At 37.8% G+C, this 20,078-nt stretch overlaps 1 protein-coding gene across 1 annotated transcript in view; it reads left to right on the forward strand.

The window, feature by feature from the left end:
* The window catches only part of LOC115219486 (cilia- and flagella-associated protein 99), a 499,146-nt gene that overhangs the window by 76,690 nt on the left and 402,378 nt on the right, over positions 1 to 20,078 (forward strand). The window contains exon 2 of the mRNA XM_029789657.2: positions 16,628 to 16,779. Coding sequence (XP_029645517.2) covers positions 16,642 to 16,779 — 138 coding nt within the window. The 5' untranslated portion in view covers positions 16,628 to 16,641. The remainder of the gene's footprint in view (positions 1 to 16,627; positions 16,780 to 20,078) is intronic.

Here is a 20,078-nt window from a genome sequence, read left to right on the forward strand (position 1 = left end):
TCATAGTGATGGACCCAGGTTTCGTCCTGTGTAATCAGTCTTTTGAAAAATTTTGACTCATCTTCTTGGCATATCTCCAAATTCATCCTCGAGCACTTGACGCGTTCTTGCTTCTGGAAAGGTGTGAGCAACCTGGGAATCCATCTGGCAGACACCTTTTGCATATGCAAATGGTCATGAATGATAGTTTCCACAGACTCGGTACTATGCATCGATTTTCCAAAATGGCAGTCTCAACTTGACGGACAGATGCCTCATCAATGGCAGAAGTGGGGTGACCAGATCTGAGAGCTGTTTCCACAGATTTCCGACCTTGTTTGAATTCATGATGCCAGCGTTTTACAAGGTCATATGATGGGGCATCATCAGCATAAGTTACTTTCATTTCATCAAAAGTCTCCTGTGGTGTGCGTCCTTTCAAATACAAAAACCGGATCACTGCTCGACACTCAACAGGCTCCATTTCACACTTGACTCAGTTCAAACTTAATCTATAGAGATATAAATAATTGCACATGCAAATTTTCAGCTAGATCAAACAACTGCAAGTGGGTCAGGGGCATTACTTATTGAACGTCCCTCGTAGCTATGTTGACTCTAAGGCCCTTCGATTCTTATCCTTGTTTCCATACTTGAAACGTCTCCTCTAATTCTGATAGTGACTCAGCAATTAGAGCAAGGTCATCAGCAAAGAGGAGCTCCCAGGGGCATCCTGTCTTGAATTCCTCTGTTATTATCTGGAGGACTATGATAAATAGGAGGGGGATGAGGACTGAACCTTGGTGGACCCCTACCTCTACCCTGAATTCTTCAGTGTACTCGTTGCCAACCCTCACCTTACTGACAGCATCCCTGTACATGGCTTGCATGGCTCTCACTAACCATTCATCTATCCCTAGTTTCCTCATTGACCACCAGATAAGGGATCGGGGGACCCTGTCAAAGGCTTTCTCCATGTCAACGAAAGCCAGGTACAGGGGCTTATCTTTGGCTAGGTATTTCTCCTGCAGCTGCCTTACCAGAAATATAGCATCAGTGGTGCTTTTCCCTGGCATGAAACTAAACTGCATCTCATCCAACCTGACTCTCTCCCTTCGTGACCTTCATTACCTGATCCAACAGCTTGATACCTCTGTAATTATTTGTATCTAAAGTGTCACCTTTACCTCTGTAGCAGTTGACTATTATGCTGCTACACCAGTCATTGGGTATGACTCCTTTGTGTATCACCTGGTTAACTATACGGGTGACTAGGCTATATTCGACACTGCCAGATATTTTGAGCATTTCTGCAGTAATTCTTGATGGGCCTGGGGCTTTCCCTGTCTTCATACTTTTAATTGCTTTATCTACCAAGATACTGTCAACTCGGATAGCTGGTCCCTCTGTTGGGTCGACATTCGGCAGACTCTCTTTATCCCATTCATTTTCCTTATTCAGAGCCTTTCATAGTGGCATCTCCAAACCTCTCTCTTTGCAGCCTCATTTAGTGCAAGAGAACCATCATTCATGCGAACACATTTCTCTCCTACAACATCATGATTCTCTTTCACACATTGTCTTGCTGCAACACGAAATACCTCAAGTCTTTGGTCTTCATGGCATAGAAATTGGCAAATTTTTTCTTATCTGCTTCCCCTCTGGCTAAAGAAACCTGCCTCATATATATATATATATATATATATATATTATATATATATATATATACCGGAGTAAACACATAAATGTGAAACAAGGTGGAAAAAAGAGTACTCGAATACCAGTAGTAGAGTAATATGCTTTATTTTAAGCAGCAGAAAATTCAACAAAATCTGTTACTCTGAGTTTCTCATTGCCGTTCATCAGACAGTTTTTGCTAGAAAAAACTGTCTGATGAACGGCAACGAGAAACTCAGAGTAACAGATTTTGTTGAATTTTCTGCTGCTTAAAATAAAGTGTATATATATATATATATATATATATATATAGGCATGGCTGTGTGGTAAGAAGCTTGCTTCCCAACCACATGGTTCCAGGTTCAGTCCCTCTGTGTGGCACCTTGGGCAAGTGTCTTCTATTATTACCTCAGTCCAACCAAAGCCTTGTGAGTGGATTTGGTTGATGGAAAGTGAAAGAAGTCCATTGTGTATCTAAATATATATGTATATATATTTATGTGTGTGTATCTTTGTGTCGGTGTTTGTACCCCCACCATCAGTTGACAACCAATGTTGGTGTGTTTATGTCCCCAAAACTTAGTGGTTTGGCATAAAATTCTGATAATAAGTACTAGGCTTACAAAGAATAAGTCCTGAGATTGAGTTGTTCAACTAAAGGCAGTGCTCCATCATGGCCAAATTCAAATGACTGAAATGTGTAAAACAGTGTATGTATGTTTGTATTTAAAATGATGTATAACCCTAGTAGCAGTTACTGTGTTTCCTCTTCATAAAATTATAGATGTGGAAAATTTCCATTCTCCTTATCATTATTAATACTATATATATATATGTGTGTGTGTGTGTGTGTATACAGTCCATGGTATTTATTCCTCTCCGACGACATATATACTTCACACAGTATGAAGTCTACAAGTTGTCAAGAAAAGAAGCTTATGGTTTCTTTATTATAAATATAAATTTGACATTTATTTAACGCCTCCGTACCTTCTAAATTCTTCCGTTTGTGCAATGAATTATCACTGAAGGGGCAAAGAACTGTCAGATATGCTTCTATTCTTGTGATAATTCCTTGCAGAAACATAGAAATGTCTGAGTGTATGTGCATCACTCTGTCTGTCTGTTTGCCTGCGTATTTATCCATGAGTTTGTGTGTGTGTGAGTGAGTGTGCATGCATGTGTGTGTGTGTGTGTGTGAATGAGGGATCTCCTTCATTCCCACAAATACAAAAGGGGAGGCAGATTGTCTTTATGTTCTGTGTGCATTTTCATATTTCTGTCTATCTACCTATCTATTGATTTATCTCTCTATCTATCTATCTATCTATCTATCTATCTATCTATCTATCTATCTATCTATCTATCTATCTATCTATCTATTTATCTCTATCTACCTCTCTCTCTCTCTCTCTATATATATATATATATATATATATATATTCAGATGAATATCTATATATATTCAACTTAAGTTGAAGGCACCAGAATTTAGTATAGTATTATCCATATAATTCAAAATGGGGTGATTATAATCAAAATGAGCAACAAGGATATCCAGAGGTAATGCAGTACGACCGTTTCATGCGACTCCATTTAATTGAACAATGCAAACATTACATCAGTTTTAAAATGTAGGGCAATCTTCAGCTGCACAAAAATATAGAATTTAGTTAAATTCAAAGGACGCATTTGTATAATTTTTTATCCAAGATCACCAAGAAGATAAGGAGATAGACAAAGAACATGTTTTATCAACAACATCACAGTTGGAACTGAGATTTGTTTAAAAAAAGACACTGCTTATCACTTATTATTCCTGTTATTTAGATTTATTTATGTGGATGGGGTTCAGTTTTAATTTATAGGCTAGTTTATCAAATCTAAGAGAAGACAGAGTGTATTAACATTTATGGATAGGGCAAAATAGATTGACAATTTAAGTGGCAAGTCATAAATCTTGGTTTATGCAGCTGAAGATTGCTTTACATTTGAAATTGATGTAATGTTTGCATTGTTCCATCAAATGGAGTCGCATGAAACGATCGTACTGCATTACCTCTGGATATCCTTGTTGCTTATTTTGATTATATATATATATATATTGGTAAAAACGGTAAGATAACAAAAGAAAGAAAGAGACCTCAATATTATCTAAATAGAGGAATTTATCTGTAAAATAATATGTGACAATTATTCAGTAGCCAAGATAAAACTCTGAGTTTCGGATGCCTAGGTGGAAATCCACACTACCATCTCTTCGGTTATCTGGCCATCTGAAAACAATACAGAAAAAGGCATAAGGAAGTATACAAAGAGTAAACCACGTTCATATACGGACATACCCTTATGCACGCACGCGCACATGCACATGCCCATATATGCACATACCCGCACACGTCTATATATGCATACACACACACTCACGCACAAAAAGGATTGATACATATCTAAGAGATACCACCATGCTGGAAATAGCAGTGAAAACTTGACTCTAAAACCACATTAAATGTTCATACAACACCAGGAAAGAAGACAAAGAAGCAAAATAAACTAGCAAAAAAAAATTTAATAATTTTAATAATAATTATTACCATTGAAGGTTTTTATTTCCATGCTGGCCACCTGATAAGATCGGTATTTAAATAACGATCTTATCCTTATTTATATAAATATATATTTTTCTCTCCTTTTTTTTCTCTCCTTGTTTTTCCTGTGTCCCTTTCTGTAGAAGAGTGTAGGCTCGAAATGTAAAAGACTTTTTCTATTCCTGAGCGTTATACTAATACATCTGTTTGTTTTGTACACCACCTGTCTTCGTCTTTTTTCTTCTCGTAAACTCTCCCTATATATATATATATATATATATATATATATATATATATATATATATATATATATATGTATATATACTCAGTAATTCCTCGCCACATCGCGTTTTATTTTTTAAGCTTATGTTGATTCCTCTGTGGTGTTGCTTTGCATTTATAATAAAATAAAAAATATATACAAATTACAAAAATAATTTTAAAAAAATATACAGTGCAGTACAGATTCTATTTTGCGGACGGTTTTGGAACTTAACACTCGCAATAGTTGAGGGATTACTGCATATATATAAAAATGCATTGTAAATGAACCACTGGTAAAAAATGTATCCATATTAGGCACAGATCTTCTCTAAGTCTTCATCAGTTATCAACCAGAATATGGTAAGCCTCTGTGTCTTATACATATATGTTTTTTATCTGTTGTTTATTCACAATGCATTTTTTTCAATTATCATGTAACGGTATGCAACACACCACCAGACAAATATATATATATATATATATATATATATATATATTACATCATATGTAAACAAACATAAGTTTGTTTTGGAAGCATTATAGAACAGGTAGAAAGATATATTTTTCAACATGTAAATACTGATAGAGGGGTGTGAGTTTGATCCTCATGGCTGGTTGCCGACAAACTTTTCTGCTCTAAAAGGATTTTATCCTATATATGCTGTTCTATCAGTATCAATGCATTGAAAAATATATCTTTCTACTCTCTTTTATATATATATATATATTTCCAAAAATGAGTTTAAAGGGGATATATTATCTTGGCGGTTGCTGTGTTTCCTCCTAATTTGGTTTCAGATGCTAGCTAATGACAATGGTCCTTTTGTGATACCTCAGTTAACAATAAGTTGCTAGGTGCTGGTAACTATTCTCATTTGGTAAATCTGAGTGTCCTATTTAGGATGTGTGTAGGTCTAGAAAAGGATGTTGTAAATAACTGTTGAGTAAAATTATGGTTGTGAAAAATCTCCATTCTCCTTGACATTATTAATATATATATATATATTATATATATATATATATATATATATATATATATATATATATATATGTATATATATATATATGCATATATATATATATAGATAGATAGATAGATAGATAGATATATTTAAAAATAGGATAAAATCTTTATAAGAATTTATCAAGTAGTTAGCGTGAAAAACCTCATAAGGGAAAAATTTATTAATTATTTCCTTTAAATATATTTATTTACATTAAGGACATTACTATACATAAATGCTTCACTCTAGGAGGGACTCTTAAAGTCAAAATCTACCATAATAAACACGTACCAAATGTGAGGGAATGCAACTCTCGAAGCGAGCCTTTTAAAAACAGATTCAGTTGCAAATCATATGATTTCATAATTAGTGTACATAATGCACTTTTTAATCTGCAGTGCATGCATAATCAAGACATATAAAAATGAACAAAAAATCAACATACTAGACGAACAGCACAAATAAATATATCTAAAGGGAATAATTAATAAATTTTTCCTTTATGAAGTTTTTCATGCTAACTACTTGATAAATTCTTATAAAGATTTTATCCCCCCCTCCCATCCGACCCAAAAATATGGGATTTACAGCATATTAGGAGTCAGGGTACTTGATTCCACGCAAAAAATCCAAATTTTTTCCTTAGTGAAAATTTGGGTGGGGGGTGGGGGTGGGGCTTTCAAAACAAAATATGGGATTTGCAGCATATTAAGAGATCAGGGTACTTGATTCCACGCAAAAAATCTGGGTTTTTAAAAATTTTTTTGGTGAAAATCGTGCAGGTGTTAATCTGAAAATTTATCCCTTTTTTTTAGGACCAGAAAGATAATCCTTCTGCAACACCTGTATTTTTCTGAGATATCTTTAGTTAGTCATCAAGACTGGAGTGTCTCTTTCTAATATTACACCTACTGCAATAAATTTTTTTTATATATTAGTATCAGATAAAGTTGTATAAAAACAAAGATTTTTTTGTAATAAATTAAGAAACAAATTCGGGTACTAATGGGTTAAAAACCTGAAAACAAGTCGTGGGCAAGTGAGACAACTCACATCAGGTCCCTTTTTGGAGTGACAGACATCGATGTTTCATCATTGTTGTGACTTTTCAATGCTGCATACCAAACAACATATTGCTGACTATAACTATATGCTAAACGGTTTAAAAGCCATCTGCTGGCATGTCCCAACATTTCATGCCATGGAAAAAATTCAAATATGAATTAGAAGTAGCTCAAGGTATATAACAAATTTGAACACTAATCCACAAGGCCTGTGTGTTGTTAGTTCATGTGTCAGCTCTGCATTTTAAGCGTAAAAGAATATATTCTCTCTGTGCTTGGTGTAAACAAAATAAAAACACCTGAACTCACAGACAACTCACATCAAGTCATTTCTCGGAGCAAAGACATCGATGTTTCTTCATTCCTTTGACTTATTAATGTTGCATACTGAACAAGGCCTACTGCAACCCACATCACCAACTATAGCAGGTTGAAAGAAAAGTGTAATGTTGAACCACCAGGATTCATAGTGGAGTTTGAGGAACTACAGCCAGTAGAGCCATATATAAGATATTAAAAAAAGAGAGTAAATTGTGCTTTAAAAAAGAGGAGGGAAAAAAGAGTAAAACAAAACGAAACTAATAGGAAAAAACACTGAAAAAGATAATAAACGGGAAGTAAGAATGTTCAAATGGTGCCGCATGTGAGTGGGGCGCATGCAGCCATTTCATCCCCATCGATTTCATTGTACATTTTACCATTTTTCATTTGTTTTGTGTTTTTGTCCCCACTGTGATGTTCTGTCTGTCTTTGTGCTGTTTCCTCTGTGTTTTGGCCCTAGTGCCAACTAAAGAGATCACATTACAGACTACGACTTTGCTAAATGGTTTAAAAACCATTCACTGGCATGTCTCACCATTTCATGCCATGGAAAAAAATATGAATTTGAAGCAGCCCGAGGTATATAAACGAAACTGAACACACATACACAAGGCATGTGTGTTGTTATATCTGTTGATTAAGCAGAAGCAATTAATCACAAGACTCAAATAAATGAATACATTATAACTGAAAGGCTGTGATTTCCAGGACTCAGAGTTACTCTTTTCCAATCACCAGCTGGTAAACCAAGCTTAGTTTTCTTTTGAAATATTCATTGTTTGAATATTTTTTGAAATAAGAAATACATGTTTGAAGGAAACATTTATCTTTATGTTTGTTTTCCTCGTATGGGATGATCACTTTGACAGAATCAATCTGAAGATTGCATTGTGCTGCAATGCCCTCTTTGACCTGGTTTTTATGGCTAGATTCCCTTCCTGATGGCAACCATTTTACAGCGTGTACTTGGTGCTTTATTTCATGTCACCAGCACTGGTGAAGTTACTATACAGCTCAATATATATATATATATATATATAAGACATTGTACAATGCTCTACTCCCAGTACAATGCATTTTATACTAGAAACAGCTGTAAAGTAATGAAGGCAATTATATAAGTCCTGTTCTTTTCTCATTCATTTACTAATATTATACTTAGTACTATCCTGATGCTACTAAAGCATAAAAATTGAGTTCTAACAACTGGCTATTATTACATTATGCCTAAAGAAAATCATTATATATATATATATATATATATAATATATATATATATATATATATATAGGCAAATTTGTTGTTGAAAATGCACCTAAATTTGAAAAACTTGCAATTATTTAAAATAAATTTATTTACATATACACCAAACTAGTTTCAACAATTAACAACTGAGACTTGTTTGGTCTATGTGCAAATAAATTTATTTTAATCAATTACAAGTTTTTCAAATTTAGGTGCATTTTCAACAGCAAATTTGCCTATATTTTTTCCTGCATGGAAATACACACCCTCTTTTGTTAGTGGCTGTGTGGTAAGTAGCTTGCTTACGAACCACATGGTTCCGGGTTCAGTCCCACTGTGTGGCACCTTGGGCAAGTGTCTTCTACTATAGCCTCGGGCCAACCAAAGCCTTGTGAGTGGATTTGGTAGGCAGAAACTGAAAGAAGCCCATCATATATATGTATATGTGTGTATATGTATATGTGTGTGTGTGTATGTGTGTGCGTATACGTTTGTGTGTCTGTGTTTGTTGCCCCTAATTGCTTGACAACCAATGCTGGTGTGTTTACGTCCCCGTAACTTAGTGGTTCGGCAAAAGAGACCAATAGAAAAAGTACTAGGCTTACAAAGAATAAGTTCTGGGGTTGATTTGCTCGACTAAAGACGGTACTCCAGCGTGGACACAGTCAAATGACTGAAACAAGTAAAAGAGTGTATATATATATATATATATATATAGACCGGGCATTGCATTGTGTTCTTGAGCTGAGATCATTTCATCATCTTACATGTGGCACCCAGTTGCACCAGTACAGGTAATGTCGATTTGCTAGAGGGAGTGAGCTTATGTCTGCACAAACATTTGATCACTGTAAACAAATCATATATACATATATGATTGTATGTATGTAGCTATCTTTTATCTAAGTATGATATTCTTTGAGGGAAGTTCCTTGCAATACTTTTCCAGCATGAGTTTCATGAATTCTCCCCTCTTATTCTCAAAGTCAGGAAATGCCCTGAGATCGAACAAATGACTGGTCCATTTGAAACCTGTCATTTATGACAGTTTTGCTCGTCGAGAGGGATTGGATTGGATTGCCTGTGGTCAGTCCACTGACCATTTTCTCTCCTGCAACCATGATCTGATGTGGAGGTTGTGAATTTGAGCTTGAGTTTATACCAGTTTGATGAACCCACTCTTGTTCGCTGGCTTGACATCGCTTAGCAGAGAGGTGCAGTTTCTATACTCTTAGCTAGAAGTAGTTAAGTCGATTACATTGACCCCAGTGTACAACTGGTACTTATTTCACTGACCCCAGAAAGATGAAGAGCAAAGTCTTTCTCTCTCCCTCTCTCTCTCTCCCTCTCCCTCTCCCCCTCTCTGTATGTGTGTGTGTATGAAGGCACACGACTTAGTGGTTAAGGTGCTGCAATTATGATTGTGAGATCGGTGGTTCAATTCCTAGACCGGGCATTGCATTGTGTTCTTGAGCTGAGATCATTTCATCATCTTACATGTGGCACCCAGTTGCACCAGTACAGGTAATGTCGATTTGCTAGAGGGAGTGAGCTTATGTCTGCACAAACATTTGATCACTGTAAACAAATCATCTGTGTAGTTGTTCGGTAAGAAATTGTCAAACCCTCATATGTCATCTAACAACGGGAGAGTCTAGGCATGGCTTATAGGCACAGGCGTGGCTGTGTGGTAAGTAGTTTGCTTACCAACCACATGGTTCCAGGTTCAGTCCCACTGTGTCTCAGGCCGACCAAAGCTTTGTGTGTGGATTTGGTAGACGGAAACTGAAAGAAGTCCATCATATATATATATATATATATATATATATGTATGTATGTATGTATGTATATATATGTATGTGTGTTTGTCCTTGCCAACACTGCTTGATAACTAATGCTGGTGTGTTTACGTGTCCATAACTTAGTGGTTTGGCAAAGAGACCGATAGAATAAGTACTAGGCTTATAAAGAATAAGTTCTGCAGTCGATTTGTTCAACTAAAGGTGATGCTCAAGCATGACTGTAGTCAAATAAAAGGAAAAACACACATATATATGTGCAAACACACACACGCACACACACAAACCACACATCCATAATAAGAGTAGGAATGGAGAATATCAAATCTTTAATTGGTGATTACACCATCCAATGCGGATGAGTGTTTCTAGTGTATCAGCAAATTTAGATACAGAAAAAAGTCAAATAAATATATCTGAAAGCTTATGCTAACACAACGTTACCATAGCAGTCCAAAATTCAAAGTGAACTGAGAAAATATCTCCATTAGGTGACTGCATGTAAAAAGAATGTTTAGAAGAAAAATAATGGAAATGATTATCAGTAATTCATGGTGCAATCACAGATTAAATATGTGAACCCTTCCATTCCTGCTCCTGCTGTCCCACACACCTCTTGAAACTCTTCCAAGCAATACCCTGATTCACCTGTCACACATGATGAATTATTCCGGATGTCAATTCCACCCGAATCCTTCGGCATCCAACTGTTTGATATACCCAATCAAATTCCATCCAACACCGAACACTTTACACACATCTGCCTCGACCTATCAATCCCTCCACCCTCCCACACATAAAATTAAAGACGTGATTTTCTCCATTCTTATTTTTGTTGTCTCATATTCCGAATTTCTTGAACCTGAATATCACTTCTTCTTCTTCTAAGCAATATTTGGATTTACTTGTCATTTATGAAGAATTACCATGGATGTTTATTCTACTTGCATATATTGGTATCTGATTGCTTTGATATATACTTAACCAAATTCATTTAACACTAAGTGCTTTATAAATATCTGTCAGGATATATTTCGCTTATACATGTGTATAAGTGCAGGCGTGGCTGTGTTGTAAGAAGCTTGTTTCCCAATCACATGGTTTCGGGTTCAGTCCCACTTCATGGCACCTTGGGCAAGTGTCTTCTGCTATAGCCTCAGGCTGACCAAACCCTTGTGAATAGATTTGGTAAACGGAAACTGAAAGAGGCCCGTCGTATATGTGTGTGTGTGTGTGTATATATGTTATGTATGTATATGTTTATGTGTCTGTGTTTGATCCCCACCACCATTGCTTGACAACCAATGTTGGTGTGCTTACGTCCCCATATCTTAGCAGTTTGGCAACAGAGACTGATAGAATAAGTACTAGGTTTACAAAGAATAAGTACTGGAGTTGATTTGTTCAACTAAAGGCAGTGATCCAGCATGGCCGCAGTCAAATGACTGAAGCAAGTAAAAGAATAAAAGAATATATATACACATGCAAACAGGCACACACACACACACACACACCCACACATGCATGCACATGCACACACGTGCACACACTCACACATGCACATGCACACACAAGCACACACTCACACACACATGCACACACATGCAATATAGGCGCTCACGCCAACACTATATAGCCACTCTCTCATTTTGTGGTTTCATCCATACTGCTTATCAAACCTGAAAGCTTCTGACTCAAACCAACAAAGAGAGTCTCTAAGTGGTTGCTTGCCCTGCTAGAAATAGCGGAAAAATCTTGCTCAAATTCCAGTATCTTAAACAAGAAAGGCACACTGGACAGTGTAGTCCAGATCTCCCTAAAACGATACAAAAGTTCTTCATTGCACATTTGCTCAGTTAACTTTAATCAGCAGCAATAACAACAACAACAGCTTTCTTGACCATCTTCTACCACTGGTAATCTTCCACTCAGGACCAGTGGAGCTTTTCTACCAAGCCCTCTTCATCCATTCACCTTATTTAACCACACCTGTAAAACCTCTCCCCCTTTATACTTAAGATAATATTTTTTATGCTCATCTGCTTCCTTTCAGCTGGCTTGTATTTTATATTTACATGCAGAATATTTTACATAGATAAAAATATTAATATTTCTAAATCTAAAAATATTAATATTTCTAAATCTCTCTAAAGGAGACTACGGCAGCAGTACTGGATATTAATAGTTATTGCCAAACTAACGTGGCAGTCCAGAGAAATTGGACAAAAGCTGCTGTTGATTAGCTCCAAGAAGCCATCGTCTCTAGCTAGCTATGTGACACACAAACCTGTGACCATTACAACCTTCAAACAGGGGAGGTCAGCAGCTTCCCCTTGCTGGTTCAACATCCACAGAATTTTGCTTGTATCTTCATCTTAATTCTTTGTTTGTCTTGATCCCACTCTCATCTCGATCTCTAATCCATCTTGATCCTATGCACAACATGATCTTCTACACATCTTGGTCCTACATTTGTCATAATCCTATGCAAGTCTTAATCCTAATCGTACTTTGATTTCATGTTGATCATCATTATCATCATTTCATGTTGATCATCATTATCATTATCAAGATTATCATTATCTCGTATACAGGGTTGGCCAAACGTCACCTGACAGTAAATCAAAACCATTTAATTCCAAGATTTATTTATGTGAGCATAGAAGGTGGACATTATTAAGTTCATTCAACAATTGAATGAATTTAGTAAAAACATCTAAATATGAAACATCATGAAAATAGTTCAAACAGAAGTCGTCCTTGAGTGACACATTTTTCCATTTGTGTCAATACAGAACTACAGATAGTATTTATGGAATCTTGGTTTACTGTCAGGTGACTTTTGGCCAGCCCTGTACATCTTGATCTCACACTCATTTTCATCATGTGCTTATAATGATCCTCCACACACATTAATAATATGTAGGATCACTTGACCCTACTTAGATCTACACAGACACCGAATCTATGTTCATCTTAGCTCCATGCAGATCTTGATCCTAACGCACCATGATCTCACATACATCTTGACGATATGCTTATTGTGATCCTACACAGACCTTGATCTGACATTTACCTTGATCCTATGCAGCAAGTCTTGATCTTTAATACTCTTTGATTCTACACACATCTTAATCACCAAGTTTTGTTACAGCTGGAATCCTTTCTTGTCATTGATTTTGCTATAACAGGTCATTTACTCTTTTTTACTCTTTTACTTGTTTCAGTCATTTGACTGTGGCCATGCTGGAGCACCACCTTTAGTTGAGCAAATCGACCCCAGGACTTATTCTTTGTAAGCCTAGTACTTATTCTATTGGTCTCTTTTTGCCGAACTGCTAAGTTACGGGGACATAAACGCACCAGCATGGGTTGTCAAGCGATGTTGGGAGGACAAAAACAGACACACACATACATACATATATATATATATATATATATATATATATATATATATATATATATACATATATACACACATATATACAACGGGTTTCTTTCAGTTTCCATTTACCAAATTCACTCACAAGGCTTTGGTCGGCCTGAGGCTATAGTAGAAGACACTTGCCCAAGGTGCCATGTGGTAGGTAAGCAAGCTACTTTATTTCATTAAGATTTGCCATAAAGGCATTACAAAGAATAGCTTGTGGGCTGGACATATACATTGATGAGGTGAATGATGAAACAAGGATGATATTGATGAGAGAAGGCAGAAAACGCCCACCGATTTTCTGCTTCTCTAAAACATTGTTTTTTTTTCCATCAAAAACGACAATTATTGGACTTAATAGTCCATTACAAATATATATAATAAATTATTCAATATACACACAATCTAAAAGATCAATCCTCCTCATCGGAGCCCCCAAGCAAATGACATGTCGCCTGCAGGAAAGCCTGCATCGGCAGGTCGGGGCCCGGAAATAGGAAAGCAAAATCTTCCTTATTACAGGTCAGTATCACCTCGAACAGCTCCCTCTGACTCACGACGTCCGCAGCCACCTGCAGAGGCCAGTTTGGACAGTCTATACAAACCGAGTCCAATCGTTCTTGGCCTGGAAGCCCGTCCAAGCACTTCTCGACAGGCCCTTCCCTGAGATAGAAAACGACGGGTTTCACGTCCTCCTCACGGGGAGGGGCCTCAGCCCACTCTGTCAGTGGCACAATTCCCACTGACAGAGCCTCTCGCTCCGGTGGCACACCTTCCACCAGAGGAGCATCGGATTCCGTCGGCAGCACAGCGATATCCACCGACAGCCTCCCGTTTCTCTTCCATCTCTTTTTCTTTCTTATGGGTGTGGGAGTCGGAGCCTCCACCGGCACAACGAGGGGCGGGTCCTCCTCCTCTCCCACAACCTGCGCGTCTGTTGGTGAGCAACCATTGTTGCTCACCTTTCTTTTCCTTCTCGTTGAGGCCAATGCCTCAATGACTTCCGCCGTTTCTCCCTGCAATGGGAGTGCGGAGGACACCTTCACCTTTCCCTGCTCCGGGACCTTACCATGGCCCTGGGGGCAGTCCTTCTTAATGTGGCCTGACTCCAAGCATGAGTAACACATGGGGGGCGACCCTCAAGTATCATTGGATACCTTGAGTCATCCATTTTTTAAAAATCCGGGAAAGTCATTTCACCTGCGGGCACTGGGGTCCATAGGGTCAAAGTTGCCTTTGCACCCTCCCAGTCGACCGCAGGCTTTATCTCTGTATTTAAAAGCCTGGGCCCGCTATCCCCCAGGCCCCACCAGATGGCATCTGCAATCCACCTCGCTTCGGTGCCCGGGGGTACACCACATACCCAGGCCATTATCACCTTCTTCCCACGATATGTGGGAAGAAACAAAATCTCCTCCCCTTCCAGGGGCTGGCCTGCCACAGTGCAAGCCTCCTCAGGAGTGTCGAAAAGCAGCCACACCGTGGCATATTTGACACCCCTGGTTACGTAATAATTTTTGGCTGGCAAACATTTTGCCAGCTCTTTATTAATAATACCCTTGTCGAAGAGGGCGATGGCATCACGCGACCTAGAATAGGTCCGTAGTACCACCGTCCTTCTTTCAAGGCTTTCAGTCCATTGCTTAGGTGGGACCACCTCCCATTCTAAGGCACTTTTGCATTTGCCATGTTAAAAATCAATTCAAAAGAAGAAGGAAAATCCTAATAAATTAACGAGTCCAAAAAGAAATAAACAAGTCAGTTAAAAAAATGAATAAAAATAAAATTCAAAAGAAACACAAAAACAGCTCCAAAAAGAAAGAAAAACAGTTCACACAGCAAACATCAATGGCCAACAGGTACTCCTGGCCAACTTCGTAGGTTCAATGGAATTCCAACAAGTTTCAACGGCAAAGTCCAGTAAGCTCCCAATAAAACAACAAACAGCAGCCGCTGGCAGCAGGCAGAATTGCCTCAGAGCTGGGTGAAATTTATCAACAAACAAACAATTACTATTTGGCAAATTACACCCAGCTCAAACGAAAACAAAACCACCTACCTCGATGAGCTTATGCTGCCGTCGTTCTTTTTTCTTTCAGTTCAATATTGGACAGAGCCAACACACTCATATCCACCTTGGTTCACTGTAATAAGCAACATCAACCCACATGTGCGGGAAGCTAGCTACTTACCACACAGCCACTCCTACACCTAGTGATTTAGTAATTGTCTGAGTAGAATACACACACACACACACAAGGATATATTTAAACAGATTTACTTTCATTTTAAAATGCTTTAAAAACTTGATAGATTGTTATTTTTCTTGTTTATTGTCAGTTTTTCACCAGGAATAAACAAAACAAACAAACTATAACAAACAAAAACAGCAAATTTATATATTTGCTGGTGCCATATAAAATGCACTTTGCCCACTCTATGGGGCAGTTGGTATAAGAAGGGGCATCCAGCAATAAGTAACCATGCTAAAACAGACACAGAAGTCTGGTGCAGTCTTCTGCCTGGCCAGTTCCTGTCAAATCATCCAACCCATGTAAGCAGAGAAGGTGGATGTTAAATGATAATGATGATGATGATGTTTATATATATGTATATGTATGCATACAGAGGCAAAGTGGTTGAGCTCCTTTCAAATGTTGGCCCTCACAGAGGTAATGACCCAGATCTTTGGCATTATGTTGTGCTCAAGGAGAAAACTCATCAAGCCAAGTAAAATCGCAGTCATGGCTGATACTGGTGTCATGCAAATGGCACCTGTGCCAGTGGCATGTAATAAAAGCACCTTTCAAGCGTTGGGCCTCACGGAGGCAAGGACTGAGACCATTTGGCATTATGCGGTGCTTGAGAAGAAGATCCATCAAGCTAAGCAAAACCACAGCCGTGGCACATACTGGTGTCACACAAATGGCACCCATGCTGGTGGCACATAAAAACACCCATTACGCTCTCGGAGTGGTTGGTGTTAAGAAGGGCATCCAGTCATAGAAACCGTGCCAAAACATACTGGAGTCTGGGGCAGCCTTCCAGCTTGCCGGCCCTGGTCAAACCGTCCAACTCATGCCAGCATGAACAATGGACATTACATGATGATGATGATGATGATGATGATGATGATGATGATGATGATGGTGATGATGATGATGATGATGATGATGATGACAATGTGTGTATGTATATATGTATGCACATCTATCTATATTTTTTTATTGTTTCTGTTTGGTGTATTTTTAATTAGGTTACCGAAGAACTATGGCAACCTCCCAATCAACAGTTTTGGAGGAAGACGCAACTCAGTTTCTTGATCATTGCATCTCTCTGCTAGGCACTTATGATGCAAATTCCAAAGACATAGAAGCTCATATATATGAATATTTACAACAAGTCAAGGTAAACAAAGCAAAATTTCTTTTTAGATTATAATTTTCCCGATTATTAACTTCTTCAAAGATCAAAAGTTGTTTTATGTTTACATTTAAACTACGCTTCAGCCAGTTTGATCACTGGCCAACAGCAGGTGTTATATTTGTGTTAAATAAGGGTTATAATTAAGGGTTATAATTAAATGCTTAAATATTTGAAAAGATTTCTTTTTTTTTAGATTATCATTTTTGAAACTATTAACTTCGTATCTTTAGAGATGATAATATTTTTTGGAATATGATGTCCAATATGTGATGCAGGAATAGTTATGTGGTTAAGAAGCTCAGTTTCCTAACCACATGGTTCTAGGTTCAGTTCCACTGTGTGACACCTTGGGCAAGTGTCTCCTACAAATCTCAAGCCAACCAAAGCTTTGTTAGTAGATTTGGTAGACAGAAACTGAAAGAAGGCGGTGAGCTGGCAGAAACATTAGCACGCCAGGCGAAATGCTTAGCAGTATTTCGTCTGCCGTTATATTCTGAGTTCAAATTCTGCCAAGGTCGACTGTGCCTTTCATCCTTTCAAGGTTGATAAATTAAGTACCAGTTATGCACTGGGGTCAATGTAATCGACTTAACCCTTTTGTCTATACTTGTTTGTCCCCTCTATGTTTAGCTCCTTGTGGGCAGTAAAGAAATAAGAAACTGAAAGAAGCTTGTTGTATGTGTTTGTGTGTGTTGGTGTCTAGTTGTCTTGAGAGTATTTGATTGTTGTAAATGAGTATTTCTGTCATAGATGCAATGTCCTTCATTTCCAATCTTCTGCGAAAACATATCTGGTCATGGGAAAGTATTACCTGTCTTAGAAACAGGTGAGGGCTGGTGACAGAAAGGGCACCTGGCCATAGGAAATCTGCATTAAAGAATTCCATCTAACCTATGGGAAAGTGAATATTAAAATGGTGATGCTGCTGCTGCTGACAGCAACAGTTTTTGGCGTTGCTTGATTCTCATCATCATTGTTCCACAACTGATGCAAAGGAGGAATTTTTATATTTCTAAATTAAGAGCAGTGCAGCAAACCTGTTGACCATTAGACCTGTGTCTCACAATTCCACTACTCACAAAACAACAAATACCAGTGGCCCTTCTTCTTCCTTTGCCATGATGTTGGGCAAGTTTTAGATGTTTAACCCTTTTGTTACCATATTTCTGTTCAAATATATGTCTTGCAAACAACTTGCACATGCAAGTGCTACCAGTCAAAAGCTCCGTATACCGGAAGCCAGTAAGTGTATTATATTATATTATTAAGCTGAAATTTAAGCAGAAATTATTAAACATGAAATTTTGATGGTTTGGATCACTTTAAAACCGGGATTTTCTATCACAAAACTAGGATCTGTCTCAGGTTGGCATCAAAAGGGTTGGCACCAAAAGGGTTGGTATCAAAAGGGTTGGCATCAAAAGGGTTGGTATCAAAAGGGTTAACGGCATCCAATATTAACCTTTCCATATTTGTATTAACTCTTTTATTAGAAAATTACTATTCTTAAATCTCACATCGAGAGATATTCAGCAACAGTACTTTGTAGTAAAGATTGTTTGCCAACATAACATGGCAGTCCTGGTTTAGGACGAACGTTGCTGTAATTTAGCCCCAGGAGACATTGTCTCCCGCTGGCTATGCAACACGATCTGTGTCCTTATATTTTTGAACAAGGGAATCTAGCACCCCCACTCAGCCCAAAACAATATCTGTGTATCGGGATTTCTGGGTTATTTGCCTTCATCAGCACAGAATAATTATTCAGTTAGAGGTGGTGCTGCAAAATTCCCATTCGAAATATATAGTTTTCAAAGTGACAACTAGTCACTGATCTAAAAATGAGAAAATTACTATTCTGTACTGAGGAAGAGAAATAACCCAGAAATCGCGTTACACATATTGTTTTGAGCTGAGTATGGGTGCTAAATTCCCTTGTTCAAAAATATAAGGACACAGATCATGTCGTATAGCCAGCTGGAGATGATGACTCCTGGGGCTAAATTACAGCAACATTCGTCCTAAACCAGGACTGCCATGTTATGTTGGCAAACAATCTTTACTACAACTTTTTTGTTAGCAAATTTCTGTTAAAATACACTGATTTTGTTTCAATTAACCTTGAAAGTAACGAAGAATTTATCAAACTAATTCTATCATTATTAAGCTGGTGTTTGGAGCATAAATTAACATGAAAATTTGATGGAAGGTTTCATTGAAAGTATTTTAAAACAAGAAGTTTGTAGGTTTATTTGAGTAGGTTTGACCTGGGGTCAAACAATAGCAACCAAACTGATTCTCAGTACATGTGCAAAATGGGGTGATGGCCACAGCTGGAAGCATATATAGAAAATACATGAGGATTTTTTTGATCATGACTTGATTTGAGTATGCTTGACCTAACTAACACCAATGAATTAGATATGGATCTCCTCTCAGTAAATATATGAGGTGGTGGCTACAGGTTGGTCTCAAGTCTTATGAAGAGAGGCTGGAAATGCTTGACCTTTATTCTCTCGATAAACGATGATGCTGTGGTGATCTCATTCTCGCTCACAACATCATAAGCCGAAAGTGTAACCTCTCGAAAGAGCTGTTCTTCACCCCATACTCCAGAGCGTGGGCTGCGGGGTCACTCTGAAAAGCTCTATCTATGATGATTTCATCTCAATCGAAGGAGAGGAGCTTTCTCCCACCGGGTTCCAAATCCGTGGAATAAGCTGCCGGACGAGATACTGAAGATGCCGATGACTGCTTGGTTCAAAGTCTCTCTTGACCAGAAATGGCTTGAACTCTTTGTATGAACACCCTCCCTGTACATAACTCCATGTCCCCCTACATGGCATTGCTTTTATTTTGAGCCAAAAAAATTAAATTGAATTAAATTAAAAATTAAAAGAACATACATGAAAATATTTTTGATCAAAGGTCTACTCAAGTAAGTTCGACCTAGGGTTAAACAACAATAACAACTGTTATCTTTTGTCTTTTACTTGTTTCAGTCATTAGACTGTGGCCATGCTGGAGCACTGTCTTGAAGACTTTTTAGTCAAATGAATCAAGCTTAGTGCTTATATTTGTTTTTAGGCCTGGTACTTATTCTATCAGTCTCTTTTGCCGAACCACTAAGTTACAGGGATGTAAACACACAAACATCAGTTGTCAAGCAGTGGTGGGGGAACAGTCACAAAGACACACATCATATATATATATATCATGAAGGCACATGGCTTAGTGGTTAGGGCATTCGGTTCACAATCGTAAGGTCATGAGTTCAATTC

The sequence above is a fragment of the Octopus sinensis genome, linkage group LG14 (genome assembly GCF_006345805.1).
Source record: "Octopus sinensis linkage group LG14, ASM634580v1, whole genome shotgun sequence".
NCBI classification, from domain to species: Eukaryota; Metazoa; Mollusca; class Cephalopoda; order Octopoda; family Octopodidae; genus Octopus; species Octopus sinensis.